This window comes from Suncus etruscus, chromosome 8, assembly GCF_024139225.1.
Source record: "Suncus etruscus isolate mSunEtr1 chromosome 8, mSunEtr1.pri.cur, whole genome shotgun sequence".
In the NCBI taxonomy this organism is placed as follows: Eukaryota; Metazoa; Chordata; class Mammalia; order Eulipotyphla; family Soricidae; genus Suncus; species Suncus etruscus.
The window spans coordinates 13724218-13742343 of record NC_064855.1 but is presented as its reverse complement, the minus strand read 5'-3'; the positions used below and the strand labels follow the sequence as shown (position 1 = coordinate 13742343).

Sequence of the window (18126 nt, the reverse complement as noted above, 5' to 3'; positions counted from 1 at the left end):
TATGCATGTGCATGGAACTGTAAAAAAAATGCTATGCCTTCAATGTTAAAGGAGTTACACAAATTTTGTGGCTTTAGAATTGCTTTGTGTACTGCTAAGAAATGTTATAATGTACCACAATCTGGGGGCTTGAGGGACAAAGTAATTGTGCATGTGTTTTGTTTTATTTTTCATGATGGTTTTTGGCTGAAAGTTCAAACTGAAGGTGTTAGCAAGGGGATTTCTTCTGAGAATTCTGTTTATGGGTGATTGTCTTCCCACTGTAGCTTCACCTTATCCTCTTTCTTTGCATTTTTTGTCTATGTAAAAAAAGTAGAGGGCAGAGTCACTCACAGTGGGGAGGGCACATGACTTGCAAAACAGCAAACTCAGGTTGGATCCCCAGTATCCCATAGGGTCCTCTGAATCCTTCAGGAGTAATTTCTGAATGTAGAGACAGTAACCTCTGGGTACCATTGAGTGTGGCAGAGAAAGAAGAGGTGGGGAGTGGGGGAGAGGAGAGAAAAAGAAAACTGGGCACAGACTTGGGCTGAAGATTTTCGGATGATTTGCCAGTTGCTGAGAGCTGGGAATGAATTCTTTTGGGGCAGGGTATGCATCAGAGCCGCGGCTGATTGAGGACTACATGCAAAACAATTGCAGGGATACCCTGGGGCTATGTGTGGAAGGGGGTTGGGAGGAAGATTAATCAAAGGTCACCTGGATGAAAAGGAAACTCACCTTTTAGCCTCCTTATCAAACGACTAAAGGCAAGTAAGGGCCTGTTACCAACATCGGTGCGGTGACCACTTCAGGACCCTGGACAGGGCTCAGCATGCTCGGGAGAGTCTGAACTTAGTCTGAACTTGGCCAGAGCTGGGATTCAAGGTAGAAAAGGCACAAAGGAATGGCAGGAAGTGGGTACAGACCGAACAGCTTTGCAATGTTTTGTTTGCTGGGTGAAAAGAGAGGAGAGGAAGAAATCTGAAAAATTGCATTTTTTTCTCATTAAAAGCTATTTAGTGGAGATCCCTTTCCATCAAGAGTCAGAGTTTGAAGTGTGCAGGCTGCTGACACCCATACCATCATCACAGTCAAAATGAGGAAGGTTTCACCCCTAAGTAGCTTCTGGGAACCATGGTATTCCTCTCTCCTGGACCTTCCAGCCATATTCCCTTCGTGGCCAAGCCCAGCCCTCAACACCACTCCCAGTGTTTATGGTGTCAGGATGCACACAGAGAAGGCTGTAAACTGTGACGAACCCAGGCTGCTCTATCCTTGCATCAGCTGAGCTGCTAACCAACTGCCATCATACCTGGATGGACCCCCTTGCAGGGAGAAAGTGATGGGGTACTACCTCCTGGCAGCCATCCTGATAGGCGTGGCCATGTCTCATCATGGGAGGAGTCATTGGAGTCCCAAGGAAAGCAGAGGTCGAGCTATTTGCACACTTACTTGCCTCCTGTTTAACTTCTTGGCTCAAGCGGCCAGAGTGATAGCATGGCAGGAAGTGTGTTTGCTTTGCACGTGGCCAATCCTGCTAGGTCCCTCAAACCTGCCAGAAGTGATTTGTGAGTACAGAACCAGAAGTTCCTGGGCATGGCTGGTGTGGCCCCAACAGGACAAAGAACAGTTTCTTGGCTCGTGTGTCTACAGACCTTCTGCCCATTTGAAAGTGCCATATTTTCTGTCACCTTGGTGATGTGTGGTGTTTTCTGTGTACTCTGTCCACCCTTGTATGTGCCACATCCACCAGTCTGGATGTGTCTTTCCTCCCGAGAGCAGTGGCACTGTGTTTGTACTGGGTCAAACAGGCTAACTGTCTCTTTATGGCTGTTACCTCAGGCCTCCACCCTGCCCTGTTCCTCTCAAGTGCATAGTGCAAAGGTTTTCTCCCGGAACCTTTGTAGTTTGGGGCCTTGGAATGTTGATTCCGCAGTTCTTTTTGTCTCTGTTTTAATTCCTACCTCTGGTGTATAAAGGAAAGACACTTCTTTTCCTTGTTTCAGCAACATTTGTTGGAAGTTTTGGGGTTGTGGATAGTAAATCTTGAGCTGGGTGAATCTTTGTCAGAATTGCATATGCAAAGGTCTGAAGGTAGATCTGAGGGAAGAACAAAGAGTTGGCATAGAATCTCCCAACTAGCTGGGACCAGTCTGACCCTGACACTGAGAAAGAGAGAGGGGAAAAGGAGAAGGAGAGAGAGGGAGGAGGAGATAGAGAGAAACAGAGAGAGAAAGAGAAAAAGAGAAAGCAATCAGGAGCATACAATGGGTCTCATCTGCCAGGCCAGGGGGTCCCATTTCACTCTGATAGAAAAGTGGTCAGAGATCTGTGCTTTTCCATGGTCTGGCATCTGGGTGGCACAGAGGGCAGAGTGCCAGGTGGATCTAGCTTGGGCTCCCCTTGGCAGCTGAGTAGCTATGGTGAAGAAATGGGGTACAGAGAGGAATGAGCATTGCAGAGAGAGGAGTGTCACATGGAAATATTGAGTGTCAGATCCAAGGCCACTGGTGCTGAGAACTGTGATGTGCGTGTTGCTGGTGGCCAGGGCCTGGATGGAGCATCAAACAAGAACAGACTGGGCAAGAGGTTAACCTTGGGGCCTCAAGTCACTGAGTCATGGAGCCAGAGCAGTAGTACAGTGGGGAGGGTGTTTGCCTTGCACGCGGCCCACCAAGCTTCAATCCTGGTACCCTATAGGGTCTCATGGGCCCACTAAGAGTGATCCCCAAGCACAGAGACAGGAATAAGCCCCAAGCAGCACTGGGCATAGATTGGAACAAAGAGACATATGCATGACTCGCAGACATTTCTGTGGGACAGCATGTCACCCCTATCTGTGTCCCAGGAAGACAGAATCCAGCCATGTTGGTGAAGATGCCCAGGGCTGCCTCCCTTCCCTTATTGGCCCCCAACCTGAACCTGTCCAGGCTTCTGCTTCCCAAGTCAACTCTGCTTGTCTCAACTCTTAGGGGACACTAGGTGGGGTTTTGAGGCTTGACTCATGGGTCTGCTCCTCTGGCTATACTTGCAGGGGCTGGTCATTCTGACCAGCTGCATCATTCTGACCCCCCTTCACTGTCCAGGTACTGGGCACATCCATGATGCCCTGTATATTACCAACCTGGCTAAGTGTCATTCTTCAGAGAAGGATAGGTCTGTCCTTAAATCAGGAAAGTTTGGACAATAAAGGTGTAGGAACAATTTAGTCAATGCAGCCGATGTCCACCTTGGTCCTCCATCCGCACCAGCCCTTGGAGACTGAGCTCTGCCTCCCAGCCTGCTCTTCTGAGCCTCCTACTACTTACGAAATAAAAGCTTGACATCTTTTTTCTTTTAACAGTTTTGTTGAAATATAATTCAAATGCCACATAGTTCAGCCACTTAAAGCCCACAATTTAGTGCTCTCTGTGTGTTTTTATGGAGGATGCATCGTTTCTACCATTAGTTACAGAGTCCTGTTGACATTTTCAATGAAAAGTCTCCAGGAAGAGCTCAAGAAGCCATAGTACTCATCTCACAGGGCCAAGGCCTCAAGTCCAACCCCCAGCATTGCCATGTACAGCCCTGGAAGCACTGAACATGACTAGCTCCCCAGCACTGACCACAGAGTGAGCATCTGGCCCATATCTCGTGGTTGGGTGTCACCAGGAACAGCTCTGTGGCCTCAGTACCCACCATACAAAAGCACTGTTCTGTTTTGTTAGTCAAGCCCAGTGGCATCAGTGTCTCCCTGACTCCACATCACTGCAAGGTGATCACTGACTTACTTCCTGTATGGTTCCTTCTCTTGAACATTTCAGAGACATGGAATATTACAGCCTCAGGTGTTTGGAAGCTGATACCTTTCAGTACAATGTTCTGGTCTGTCCCTGGGGTGACACAACTGTGCATCCTTGCTTTTATAGCTGAGGATAATCCCCTTTATATATGAGGTGTGCTTGGGGCTTGGCATTTAGGCTTCCTTCATGGCAGTGCCCAGGGGACCATGTGCAGTGCTCAGGATCGAAGTGGAGTTGGTTGCATTTAAGACAAATGCCCGACCAGCTGTTCTGTTTCATTGGCCAATCCCATGGATCTTATTTTCTTACTCCTCAGTTTATGGACCTTGGAGGTCCTGCTTAGGGGCCCTATGAATGTCCAGAACATGTAGTCATGTCTGTTTCTATGTGGAGTTCCAATTCTGTGTCCTCCCTATGAAGAAAAAGCAAGTCCTGTCTTTCTTGATCATGTGATCAGTGTACTGGAGACAGTGCTGAGCTTCTCACACACGCTCACAGGACCTTCACAGCAGATGGTCCGATGAAGCAATTTCTCTCCTTGACAGCCAGTGAAGAGACTGAGTCCCCTCCCGCACCCCATAGCTAATGTGTGGAGCAGCTAAGACCAATGCTTCTGACTTTTCACACTATTTTCTCAATGCTGCTTCCAGACATGGGCCTTGCTTGGACTCACTATCTACCACGCCCCCCCCCCACACACACACCCTGTGTGACTGGGTCAGAGATTTCCATGAACCCACCAACTCCTCACACGTACACTGATTTCACTGTCCTGATGTCCAGGGAAAGAAAAAAGTATAGAGGAATGACAGACTGGCATCTGAGCTGACACTACTGCTCCTGGGTGTCTCAACTTAGACATAAACTGGGCCTCCTTTGTCTCTTTTCTCTCTCCCCTCCCCTCTCCTTCTCTCCTCTCCTTGGTCCAGAGTGTCATTTTCCCAGGACATCCTCTGTCTCTTTTCCTCTGTACACCTTAGAGTCTGTAGTCTGGGCATCAGGATGGGGCCCTTTCTCAGAAAAGACCCTGGTGGCCTGCTCTGACATTACCGGGGTCCTAAGTTGGTTATCCAGGGGAATTCAAAGTCAGAGAGCAGCAGCACACAGAGGACTTGCTTTGGGGATGGTGCTGAAGTTGGTGGGGGGAAGGAGACCCAGAGCAGGATGTGGGGGTACCGGAGAAGGGGAGGCGAGTTGCAAACCAGGGCCTGGGGCCCACTGTCTCCCCTGGTTGCTGCCCACAGCTGCCATCCTGGACGACCCCATGGAGTGCAGCCGAGGGGAACGACTCTCCATCACCCTGGCCAAGAACCGCATCAACCGCGCTCCCGAGAGGCTGGGAAAGGCCAAGGTAGAAGTGGACATCTTCGAGCTCCTCCGAGACAGCGAGTACGAGACGGCAGAGACCAGTAGGTGTTGTGGCCGGGCTGGAGAGGGCAGGGTGCTGTGACTTTAGACACACACCCAAGGGTGGGGTGTGTGTTGTGAGGTGGGGGCCCTTCGTTTCTGTACAGCTTCCTATGTGGAGTGAAAGGAGCTTCATTCATTCACTTGCCTTCAACATTTTTGGTTACTTTTGGACTATACCCATCAGTGCTCAGGGCTGACTCCTGACTCTGTGCTCAGGACTCACTCCTGGAGGTTCTTGGGTAACTATATGAGATGCTAGGGATGGAACTGGGTTGGCTGCTTGCAAGGCAACCTACTGGACTATTGTTCTGGCACAAAAATGCTTGTTGTTATTGTTGTTTTGGGGCCATACCCGGCAGTGGTCAGGGCTGACTTCTGGCTCTGCACTCAGGGATCACTCCTAATGGTGCTCAGGAGATCATACGTGGTTCCAAGGATTGAACCTGGGCTGGCCACATGCAAGGCCCTGTTCTCTTTAAGGGAGCAAGCTCAGGTGGTAGAACTGGGGCCATGCATGGGACTCTACTTCAATTCCTAATACCCTTGAGGTATAACCAGAGGGACTGTGGTGGGCCCCATGTACCACCAGGCCATGCATGGAGTGTATTTCCCTGAACGAGGCATCTTAAAAACAAACAACCACAAGGGTTGGAGAGATAATACAGGAATTAGATGCTCACTTTGCATCTGGGGTTCCACTTCACATGGTCTCCTAGCCCTACCAGGAGTGACTCCTGAATGCAATTCAGGAATAAACCCTGAGTGCAGAGCTCAGAGTAAGCCCTGAGTACAGAGCCTAGATTGCCCTGGAGTGCAGACTAGAGTAAGCCTGGAGTGCAGAGCCCAGAATAAGTCTTGAGCACCACAAAATATGGCCCTAACACAACACTACCCTCCACAAGCTATTTTAGTTTCTCTGGGCCCTTGAACTCCTATAGCTCCCCACCTCTGGGTCCCAGGCTGGGGTCCAACCTCAAGGAGCTGAAAGAGCCTGTGCTGCCATCTGTGATAGGAAGGTGGAGCCCCACTCCAGGTGGAATGACACTACCCCCATAGTGTGCACAGGACAACTTCTGGTATGTTCCCAGCCCTTCTTGCAGGTGGGCATGTGGGTCCCCAAGAATGGTTTACAATGCAGGACAAGGAAGTGTTCAGTGCTAAGAGTGCTTGGCCCTGGGGTCCAGTCCCCCGTGAGGATGAGGCTGGCAACCTGAGTGTTAGTTGAAAAGATGTAGGAGACACTCTGAGATGGCCTCACTGGGCCCATGTAACATGAGGGTCCCAGTGAAGCCTACCCACTGCCTCCATATCTGCCCTTTCCTGGGTATTCCCTCAAGGCTTCTTGATTGTTCCTTGCTGGTATCTTGCACACTACATGAGGACCTGACAGCAGAGGCTTGAAAAGGCCTGGCGAGCTGCCCCTGACTGGCCTCAGAGATTACCTGCATGACAGCCTCTCCCAGACTCCCCTCTGCCCCCCATAGAGTTGTTTGTCTCTCAGACCTTAACTGAATACCCACCTTTCCTTTTCCCAGGCCCCCCAAGGTGCAGCAAGGACCCATTTGTAGTTTAATTCACTGCAGAGCTAGAAGCAGGAGCCTTTCCTCCACCTTGCCATCTCTGGGAGGCCAAGTGTACTATCGGCTGCATGCTATCTCCCCATGTGTGCTGGGACTCCCCGTGAGCTTGGCTATAAGTCCCTCTACCACAACATGTTCCTTGCAGGTGGGGTGACTTGCCATTTGGGGATTGGCAGAGGGCCACAGTCCCATGAAGGAGAGGGCCGCATGAGAGGAGAACAGCGGAGGAATGGGATGTGGAGACAAGTGGCAGTTCCCCGCTGGGGCCCCATCTCTGTCACATCTGTAGAGTGCAGCTTTGGTGCACCCTCAGTTACAGTGCCCACAAATGGCCTCGTTTAATCTTCTTGGGAGCAGATGGGGAAACTGAGGCATGCCCTCTTTCCTGGGAGGTCATTCAAAGCTCAGAGTAGGGGGCCAGAGTGATAGATAGTACAGTAGGGAAGGCCTACTGTACCTACCTACAGTAGGTAGGTTGCCTTGCATTCAGTAAACTCAGGTTCCATTCTGGCATCCTATATGGTCCTACACGTCTGCCAGCAGTAATTTCTGAGTGCAGAACCAGGAGTAATCCTTGAGTGCTGCCGAGAGGGGCCTTAGTATAAAATAAAGATAAAAAAGTCCACGTGTTGGGTGAGGCTGCCTAAGGCACTGTGTTTCTTAACCCTCAAGAGGACAGTTCTGATGAAGAAGGGTAACAGTGGAGAAATAATTCACAAGCATTCACTTAAAGTTTCATCAGAGTCAGCTCGCTTTATTTCTCAGGCTTTTCTCTGCCATGAGTCTCTCTGTCATGTGTTCCTTTTTGCTGAGCTCTCCTTATGCGGTTTATCCCAGTCTCTCTTGAGCTGTTTGGTGCTTCTTCGCCTCTCCCAACCAGACTTTTTCTTTATTATTTAAAACAGTCCACCTCATCCCAGGTGGGATTAACATCTCAAAAGAAATTTTAGGGGGCCAGAGAAATAGCATGGAGGTAGGGTGTTTGCCATGCAGAAGGACGGTGGTTCAAATCCTGGTATCCCATATGGTCCCCCGAGCCTGCCAGGAGCAATTTCTGAGCATAGAACCAGGAGTAACCCCTGAGTGCTGTCAGGTGTGACCCAAAAACCAAAGGAAAAAAAAAAGAAAGCTAGGTAAAAGGGCTTTGGAGGAAGAGTTAACCTTACAGGGCCCCAAACCAAAATCAAAACATTAAAAAAAATGCTCAGAGTAGCTCTTCTCTGGGCCTATGGAGGGTAAAGAAAATGAGAATGGGGTTTTGAGTGCATGCAGACTGGGTGACTGGCAAGGCCTCCAGGCTGAACCTTGAGTGTGTGATGTGGGGGAAGAGAAAAGGCTCATGGGGGAGGTCTAAGAGTGAAAGCACAGGTTGGAGGTGGGAGAACTGAGGGGGTGGTGAGGGGGGTGTAGGGGAGACAGACAATAGGTGAGGGAGCAGGGGAGAGCCCAGGTCTGGATTCAGTCTTTTGGGGTTTCTCATCCCGCCTTCACCACCCCAGCTGGGCTCAGGGTTCACATGTGGAAATGCGGTTCATGTGAGCTGCTTCGTCAGCGAGCAGCAGAGACCTATGTGAGGGACTGTTTGCCATGGGGTCTGCCTAGGCCAGGACTGCCAGTGGTGTTGGTGGTCATGGTGGTAGTATTAGTAGTAATAGAAGATGTAACAGCTCAAGTGGAAGTGGTACTTGTCATGGTTGCTGTGCTCATAGTAGTCCTAGAAGTGGTGGTGACGGTAGAAACTGTAGTTGTGGTGGTAGTTGGTATCGGCGGTGGCAGTAGTGGTAGCGACAAGTTGTAGTAGTGGTGTTGATGTGAAGGTGGTAATAGAAGTTGCCATGTGCTTATTCATGACGGCTCACGAATAGCTGTCAGAGTGGTCGCATAGTGCTTGTAGTTGTGGTATTGATGTGGAAGGTGTTAGTAGTAGTTGTAGTTGGTGTGGTGGTGGCGTTAGTGATTGTAGTTGGAGTGGTGGTGGTGGTGGTGGTGGTGGTGATGGAGGTGGAAGTCATGAGCAGTTGTAGAGCGATAGTAGTGGTCATCAATGGTGCGATCGTTTTGTGCTGCTGCTGGCTAGCCTAGTTGTAGAGCTGTAGTAGTGAGAGTGAGAATGGTACAGTAGTGGTGCTGGTAGGGGAGGTGAGAGTAGTGGTGATAGTTGTAGAGCTGTAGTAGCAGTCATGAGAATAGTACAGTGGTTGTGGTGGTTCTGGTGTTGGCAATCATAGTTGTAGAGCTGTAGTCTACAACAACTGCTACTGTATCTGCTGGCAGTGGTGGTTTTCCTCCCACCTCGTGGGTGCCAAGAGGGTGCAAGAGTAGCATGTCTGCCCGGCCATGGAGATGATACACTCATATCATATCTGGACAAGGGAGGAGGATGAAGACTCTTGGTGAGATTCCTGCCGGGAAGAGATGTTCTGAGTGGGTTGAGGGCTCCATGACTACCCCACTCTGGCACCTGGTGTTGGGATTGAGACTGCCATTTATTGCAGGCCTTGCCTGGAGCACTTGGCCAGGCCAACACTTGACAAGCTAGGCCTGAGCTGAATACAGATGGGTGGACCATGCAGCTGGCATAGACCTCGCCTCCTGCTCCATGCAAGTTGGAAGTGAAGGACATAGAGTCCACTCAGACTGTCTGTTCCACTCACCAGTACTTCCCTATGGCTCAGAGACCCACCACTCCTCCCTGTGAGGGCTATGTGGGAGGAAGTTTCTGCATCCAGCCTGGACTTCTTAGGGGCCTCGAATCTCAGTCAAAGCAGTCCCATGAGAGGCTGACAGTCCTGCTTACAGCCCCCCACTGTGGCGTGTGGCTCCAGCAGCTGCTCTGACACTTGCCTTCCAGCTCCACAGCTGGCTGGAACACTGGGTTGTCATGGCGATGCTACTAACAGCCCAGGCTCCCCAGAACAGAGATTCTGGGTGTCTACGCAGACCCACAGACGGCCCAGACACACTCACAGACAGCTTGTGCAACCTCCCACCAAGTCCCTGTGGCAATGATGGCCCTGAAGAGAATGGAAGGCCCCATGCAGATCCCCAAATGCCTCGCCCATACCCATAGAAACAATGGTCTTTGTTCTCAGTGGACTCATTGGCAATGGTGTCAGTTCAAGTTAACAAAGCACTTGTATAGTGAATCCTTGACTGAGTAGAACTGAGCCTTATCTTAGGGGTTTCACCTCAGTGAGGGAAATGAAGGCATTACTATGCAGTGCTGGAGGCCAGAGACTCTTAGACTTTAGAACCTTCCACACACGGAAAAGTCATGTGGTAGCTGTCTCAGGCATTTAGCAGACTGCAGAAGAGCTGGAGTCAAACCTACCCCCCAACACACACAAACATACTTTCAGACACACAGGGAACTAAAACAAACATATTTATTTCCATTCAGATGGTCACACAGTATCATACACATACATAGACTTCCATTCAGTTACACAAATACCCGATAATCTTTCACACACATATACACACCCCGTTGTTCTTTTCAGATAGTCACATAGTTTCAACAGTTTACATCTGTCTATTTAGATTAGATCTTGTACCAAGTAAGTTGAATGGACTCCATCCAGTTTGAGAGCCTTTGGGATTTTGGAACTGGGAATAGGGAATTGTGACTGTCTGTAATTTATTGCAGGAGGGAGCTAGTCTCTTCTGTGACTTAACACAATCAGCACACGCAGGGAAGAAGCCTGCCAGGAACTCAGAGACTTGTGAGGCCGGCCTCTCTCTAGGGCAACTGGAATCTGCCTTGTGCCTTGGAAGAAGAGGGAGGGAGAGGGAATTTCCTGCTCAGGGCAAGATCTAAATGGGTGTCAGAGGGTTGAGTAAAAGTTCGCCCAGTGAAAGGTCAAAAGAAGGCTAGAAGATGAGAGTGTCTGTGGTGGTTTTCAATTGCACATCTACAGATTGGAGCTGGTACCAGAAATTTCCTGCCAGCCTGTGCAAAATTACTGCAGCTTTACCATGTAGTTGTCCCTGTTATAAATAATGTAGGTACTTACATATGTAATAATGTCAGTAATGCTTTTTATTTTTGCCTTAGCAGCCCGCAAAATATTTTCACTTGCCTGCAGCTGTGAAAAACTTGAAACTCACTCCTCTGGGGGCCTAATAAACATTTTAGACAAGTTTAAAATAAACTCTTTGTCTGGGGAGGGCCACACTTGACTGTATTCAGGGCTTACTTCTCGCTCGGTGCCCAAGGAGTACTCCTGGCGATGCTCATTAAACCACACGGGGTGCCAGAGATCAAACCTGAGTCAGCCACATGCCAGGCTAGTGCCCTCTCTGCTGTCCTATCTCTCTGGCCTTGGACGAGTCTTTTTGTAAATGAATGAGATGAAACAGGAGGACCAAGGAAACCAATTACATGAGAAAGGCAGTTAAACTGTTCTAACAGTGCTGTATTAATTTGTGTATCGCTCTATTAATATATTAAAGAGCTGAGCCTGGAGTCCGGACTTCGTGTAATTTCTAAGTGATTATGGATGTAAGAGGTTTCAGGGGGCCAGTCGTGCTGCTGTGTAAGTGGAGGCACTGCAGGACTTCTGGCAGTGGGCCACTCTGTCCTCTGAACAGCAGGAAGGGGGCACGGTGTTTCTGCATGGAACCCTGAGTGGTTCCAGAACCCAGATTGGTCTTTGGAAAGAGAGCAGAGCATTTGGGGGTCAGCTTGACAGGTGAGTGAGAGGTTCTGACTGGGCAGGTTGGAGGCAGAAGAAGCGTGAGGTGCTTAGATGGGGGAGAACAGAGCATGTGGCCTCAAGCTGATGACAGGCCCTTGCCACTCGCTCATCAGAAGGAAAGGTTTTCCTTCAGGACATTCCATGATTCATCTCATTGGGTTCTGAGAGAAACATATAGTTTTCCAGGCAGGAAAGAGAACCATTCTGTATTCCACTGGTCAGGCCCATCTCTCTGAACCCTCCAGTGGCTCTGTGAACCAAAAGGGCTGTCTGGGCCGGCAGAAGGGCAATCGGCTTGAAGCTTTGAATTAAGACTCGGCTTTGTGCATTTCTGGCCTGGTTTTCTCATCTGCAAAGTGAAGGTGACAGTTCTGGTCCCTAAGGCTTGGGGTTGATTGGAGAATGAAGTGGGGATGCAGAGCGCTGGGGTGGAGCTCACACTAGCCTAACACAAGGGCTGGCTTTGAACTAGTTCTTCCCCCAGTACTTGCTGAGTACCAGCTATGCTCTGGCTGGCTTCATGCTAGGCTTCGTGCAATTTTATATCCGGTGTCTGTCCCTTAATATCATCACATAAGTAGTTTTAATACTGTCAGAGTGACTGTAATCCCATAAGAGCATTTGGGATGCCTGACAATATAGTCCCCTGGGGCCTGGGCCAAGTATTCAGGCCCCTGGGTGCTGTTCAGGGCTTTTAGATTCACCTCAGGCTTTACTGAGCCTCAACTGAGGTGCCTGGGGCTTCTGAGAATGGACACTTGACTGGTGTAGCCTTATGGGGAGAAACTGAGGTCCCTGGATGAATTCCGTGAAAATAGCCAGAGTCTTGTAGAATGTTCTAGGAACAGTTTGGTCACTTTGCTCCCCGGGTTCCCCTTGACTTCTGGATCAGCCTAATGTCATAAGACCATCTCAACTGGTTGTGGAAGAGACCATCCTTTCTGTGGTACCATCAGATAAGGATGGGTAGAGATGAAGCTCATTGCTCTTCCGCCTGCACCCCTGTCTGGGTGAGTGCCAGGTATGGGGACCCTGTGATTGGGGGTGAGTCTGACTGAGAGAGACACCTTGAACCAAGTTTGGCTTTCCCAAGATGAAATCTGGAGCCTGGACTCACCTTGTATCTTCAGTTTACCAGCCTTGAAATGGCTAAGTCTCAGCATCATTGGGAGATGGATCCAGATCTCACTGTGTTTTGGGCACCTAAGTCAGTTCTGCACCCCCAGAAGCAGGTGGGGGCACATCTGGTTCTTTGTTCTGTGGATGCAGTTGGAGTGTGGTAGGGGCCCTGGCTTCTCTCTTCCCCTTCCTTCCCCTGGCTCTGAAAATCTTTGATCTCTCCTGTTTTTTGGTTTGTGTGGAGGCCAAACCCAGTGATGCTCAGGGGGTACTCCAGGCTCTGCACTCAGAATCACTCCTGACAGATCTTGGGGGAACCATATGGGATGCTGGCGGGATGGAACCCAGGTTGGCTGCATGCAAGACAAACAACCTCTCTGCTATGCTATTTCTCCACCACCCCCAGTCTCTCCTCTCTGACTTCCTATCCCTTCTTCTGCTCAACACTCCTCTCCTGAGGGAACAAGGCACCTGCCCTAGAAGATAGGCTGGGTACCCCAAAGGGAAATGTGGGATTTGGAAAGCAAACTAAAGAGGATGGTGCCTTTTGCCTCACAGGGGAGCAAGGAAGGTTGCTGAGGGATATGTGGGTTGTTGGAAAGGGGGAATAGGGGTATCTATGAGAGCTGAAACCCTTTCTTTTCTGTCTGCCTCTCCCTATCTGAACTCCTGTTTGCATTGACCCTGCTGACCTCTGACCCTTGGCGGCTGTTCTGTGCTGAGTGTACCCTGTGTCCAGGCTGGGGGGGGCCGATTGGGTGAAGGTTTTTGTAGTCAGTTCTTCACTGGCTTTGGAGATAGTGAGGTGGCAGTCACACTCCACTACCTGTGCAGTGTCCTCAGAGCCAGGAGGCATAAGGGACTGGAAATTTTGGGTTGGGGTGATGGGTAAAGACTGGAAGAGGCTCAAGACATGTTGGGGCCCCACTGACAAGACTCTTATTTGTGTGTCCCCCCTTCCACAGTGTGTCAGATCCTCCCCAAGGGGGTAGTTACTGTCCTGGGGCCCTCCTCCAGCCCGGCCTCCAGCTCCATCATCAGCAACATCTGTGGGGAGAAGGAGGTGAGTGAGGGCTGAGGTGGGGTCAAGTGGGCAGGAAATGTCTCTCAGGGAGACTGGTGCTACTGGACTCCATGGGGGTCCTCCCTGGAATTTTCTCCCAGGAGGAGACTGTGGGGTGGGGGAGGCACATCTGGATTTGCAAGGTGGGTGCTTGGAGAGCAAGAGGGGACAGGAGTGTTGCTTAGGGGGCCGAGAGGGCAGCTTCAGTCTAGGCTGGAACTGGGACAAGAGTATCATATGTTTCCTCCTTTTCACTACACAAGATTTTAGAAAAGAAAAAAACAACTAAAGCAAAACACAACAAAACTCTTAATTTCAAGCATCTTCATTGTCTTGGAAAGATTTTTTTCCGCCTTGTTTCTTCCTTCTTTTCCTCTTCCTGTGTTCTCAACAACCTCTAAGTGTTCCTATTTTCTAGTTCTAGTTCTGGGAGGCTCAGGGGATGATAACTGAGGATGAGCTTATATCCCCTTTCAATCCACTATCTCCCCCAACTTCCAAATAACCCCCCAAAGAATTGACCCTGGGAATTTCCGGGAGTCTGAGTTTACTGGAATCTCACATCTGTCCTTCCCAGAATCTGGCGTCCTTCCTTGAAGACTCATCCCCAGACAGTCCAGCTGTCCCCAAGGCCAGCTAGCCAGTCTCTGGGGACAGATGGGCTCAGTGGAGGTAGGGAAAGGAGCAGGTATGCAGCTGGCCCAGGGAGTGGGAGGTGTGTCAGCCTTCTAGAAGCCAGAGTTGGAAGAATCTGGTTCTGAGAAAAGACCAGGCTGGGAGCAAGGGTTATAGGGTCCCAAAGAAGGTATCAGGCCAGCCAGGTGTGGACCCCTCACTGACACCCACTTCCTTTAAGCCTCCTGGCCAGGGTCTGAGGAGCATCTCTACTGTCATTCATGCTGTGGTCTGTGCCCAGCTGGGCCACTTCACTCCTCCCTGCCCTTCCTGCCTGTCCTTGCTACCTCTCAGGCACCCTGTCCACCCCAAATGACCACTTCTTGGGGTTCAGTGGAAAGTTGATTTCTACTTAGGTGCTTGTCCCTGCAGACAGAGCAGAGACCCCTGCCCGACCCCCTACTTGGCTGCTGAGCTTCCAGACAGGCTGGGACAGGCCAGACAGCCCCCCCCCCACACCTCTTTCATTCCCCTCCATGAATATTTTATGTCACTGGTCTATCTTGTGGTCCCTTGCTCCCCTGATGAAGAGAAATGAGGTTCTCAGCCAGGATATTACTCCCCACTGCCCTACTGGTCTCTTCCTTGCCCTCCTCTATGAAACAGACACCTCTAACTTCCTGGGGTTCCTTTCCACCCCCCATCCCCAACACTGCAGATTTTTTTTGGATCTATCTTGGCCCTGGCAGGAATGCTGGTGGGTATGGAAACACCTTTGCTGCCATCAGAAGCAGCTATTAAGGGACTCTCACTAACTCCCCTTCACTGAGATACTCCTGTATAGATGGTCCCCAGAGCTCTTTCTGTTGGGGTGCCTTGTTTTGGAGAGGAAGTGGGAGAGGAAGGGGCAGACCTGCCTGAACTTGCCCATGTTAGAGCTGAGCTGGCCTGTTCTTCACACAAAGTAGGGCTCCTGGAAAAGTCCCTTCTGATGAAGCCTCGGGGCTGAAAACTGCCCCCCCCCAAGAGCCAAAACACAAACCCTATGGGTGGGTTTTGACACCCTCCCATTATCTTCACCGTTCCTGGCTCTATTGGTCCAAGAGACTGTCTAAGGGTTCATTGTTCGAAAGGGAGGCGAATTGGCGCTGATGGAATTGGGGAGACAGAGGGCCAAAGACTCAGTGGGCGGGTATGGCCCATATTCCCTTACCCCAACTGTTCCTCTTCCCCTTTTAGGATGTACCTGCCATTGCAGACAGGCAAGATGCTAAGAGACATCTGCAGGAGGAAGCCCTTGGCATAACACCCCTAGGCTGGCCTTGCTCTTTGATCTCTTCTCCAGGACTCCCCAGTTCTGCTTTTTTCTTTCTTGCATCCTCTCTCTTTGCAGGAAGTTTCTCCCTTGTTTCCACCTGGGTTCACCATTCCCTTCTCACACCACTAAGGCACTTAGGGCTCTGCTCACTTCTTCCTGATGCTGGTTCTGGGTGCCAGAGTTGGGAGGGTACTTGTCTTGCACACAAACCAACCTGGGTTCAATCCTCAGCATCTCATCTAGTCCCTGAGCACTGCCCGGACTGATTCCTGAGCGCAGAGCCAGGAGTAAGTCCCGAAGCATGGCCAAGTGTGTCCCTAAAACAAAACACAACAAAACAACAAAAATGGCAACAACAACACAAACAGAAGCTGGTCCCCAGCCCTTGTGCAGATCATCCCGGCCTCAGGCTAACCCTAGCCAGAATAGCTTCTGTAGTTACATGAATTAGGAAAGAGCTCTTCCTGCATCTCGCTGGTCTGATCATAGATGCCTTCGAGCCAGTGCCCCGCTCGCATCCCTGCTAGCTCCGATCCTGCTCTCCTGGGGCCTCTGAGATTAGGGGAGGAGGCAGGTTTGTAGCTCAGCCCCTTTCTAATAGAGATGCCAGGTGGCCTTGGGCTCTAGTGGCTCCCGTACTTGGCATGAGGGTGATGAAATAAGATCAAGGTGGATGGTCACTTATTATGCTTTATTGTGCCTATTACCTCCCCAATCACCTAAGCTGCCGTGAAAGCGGCCATCACTGCCTGTTAATCTCCTTTCCCAGGAGAAGGGAGGCTGGAGGGAGGGCTGGTGCCTTCCGGAAGTGTCAGAAACATACTCAGCGGGGAAGCTGACACTGTCCTAATGAAGCCAGAGCTGCCATTCGTCTCCTGGGCTCTGCTCAGAGGCTCATTCACCCACAGGCATGTAGCCCGAGGCTGCCTCCCTAACTCTGCTTCTCCAGAAGAAGCCACCCCAGGGTTTTACCTAGGATGTGTGTGTGTGTGTGTGTGTGTGTGTGTGTGTGTGTGTGTGTGTGTGTGTGTGGCCTGTGGGCCTGCAGGAACCGTAGAGTATTGCTTTTTTCTTTGTTATGACTTACCAGGGTCAAATAAAAATATGTCTCAGGGACAGAGCGAGCAATAGCACAGTGGGTAGGGCATTTGCTTTGTACATGGCCAACCCAAGATCAATTCCTAGCATCCCATATGGTCCCCTGAGCCTGTCAGGAGTAATTTCTGAGTGCAGAGCAAGGAGTAACCCCTGAGCGCTGCTGGGTATGGCCCAAAACAACAATAAAAAAAATCTGTCTCAGTAGCACTAGAGATGCAATCCAGGCCTCACACTTAGAAGCATGCGTTTGTTCCTCACACTTGGCCATAGCACTGAGGACAAAGGCCATGGAATGCACCCCTTCCAAGCATACTCCCTCCCATACACTCTCTCTGGGTGCAGGGTTCCCTGGTTACTTCCTATAGTCAGGGACAGAGGGCTGGATTCAGCCAGGTCTCGTGTCTCAACCATTGATCGCTGCCTCTTCCTCTCTCTCACACTCATCCCAATGCCTCCTGCTGCCCATTTTTGCTCCTCCATTCAGGTCCCTCATTTCAAAGTGGCCCCAGAGGAGTTCATCAAGTTCCAGTTCCAGAGATTCACGACCCTCAACCTGCATCCCAGTAACACCGACATCAGCGTGGCTGTCGCAGGGATCCTCAAATTCTTCAACTGCACCACCGCCTGCCTCATCTGTGCCAAAGCAGAATGTGAGTTGTCGGGTGTCCCCTTTAGGATAGGTTTTATCTTTATAGATCTGCCCCTAGCTGAAGCCAGGCTGACAAGGGAAAGTTCCCCACCTTGTGGAGGGGTGAAATAGCAGGGCAGGCATTCTCGGGGCTGCTGTCATGTCTGAGACTGAGACAGAGACAGAGAGACAGAGAGAGACAGAGAAAGAGAGAGAGGGAGAGAGAGAAAAGAGAGAAAGAAAGAGAGAGAGAAAAGAGAGAGAAGAGAGAGAGAAGAGAGAGAGAGAGCTTCATCAGGAATTGGGCAACTCATGCTGAAACCAGGTTCCAGGAAGACCTGCTGACAGTGAGGTTGTTTTGCTTCTGCAAAACTCAATTTCCACATTTTCAGTCTCATTGTTAAGGAGCTAGAGAGAGAGATAGATGGAGAGAGACAGGCACACTCACAGAGAGAGAGAGAGAGAAGGAAGGAAGGAAGGAAGGAAGGAAGGAAGGAAGGAAGGAAGGAAGGAAGGAAGGAAGGAAGGAAGGAAGGAAGGAAGGAAGGAAAATAAAGTGGGCTTGTGTTTGTTTGATGGGTTGAAGAGCTTGGCTCCCTAGAGAATGGGCTCTGCTCATAAAATAAGGTCCAGGGTCAATTCCTGATGAAGCAAATTCTTTTTCTTTTGCAAATGCAGGTTTTGGAAATGCATTTTCTCCTACTCGCCATTTGCGATATGAATTTAGCATTTATTGAGGCTTAGAGAATTTAAGTCCTGCATGTTCCCGCGGGTCTGTGCTGCTGACAGCCTCAGGGGGCAGCTGCATCCATCACACCAGGCAGACAGGTGGTG

General features: G+C 50.3%; 1 protein-coding gene across 1 annotated transcript in view; it reads left to right on the top strand.

The window, feature by feature from the left end:
• GRIK4 (glutamate ionotropic receptor kainate type subunit 4) overlaps window positions 1–18126 on the top strand; it is a 239295-nt gene that overhangs the window by 128459 nt on the left and 92710 nt on the right. Inside the window, exons 3-5 of the mRNA XM_049778002.1 lie at window positions 5009–5173; window positions 13536–13633; window positions 17149–17314. Coding sequence (XP_049633959.1) covers window positions 5009–5173; window positions 13536–13633; window positions 17149–17314 — 429 coding nt within the window. The remainder of the gene's footprint in view (window positions 1–5008; window positions 5174–13535; window positions 13634–17148; window positions 17315–18126) is intronic.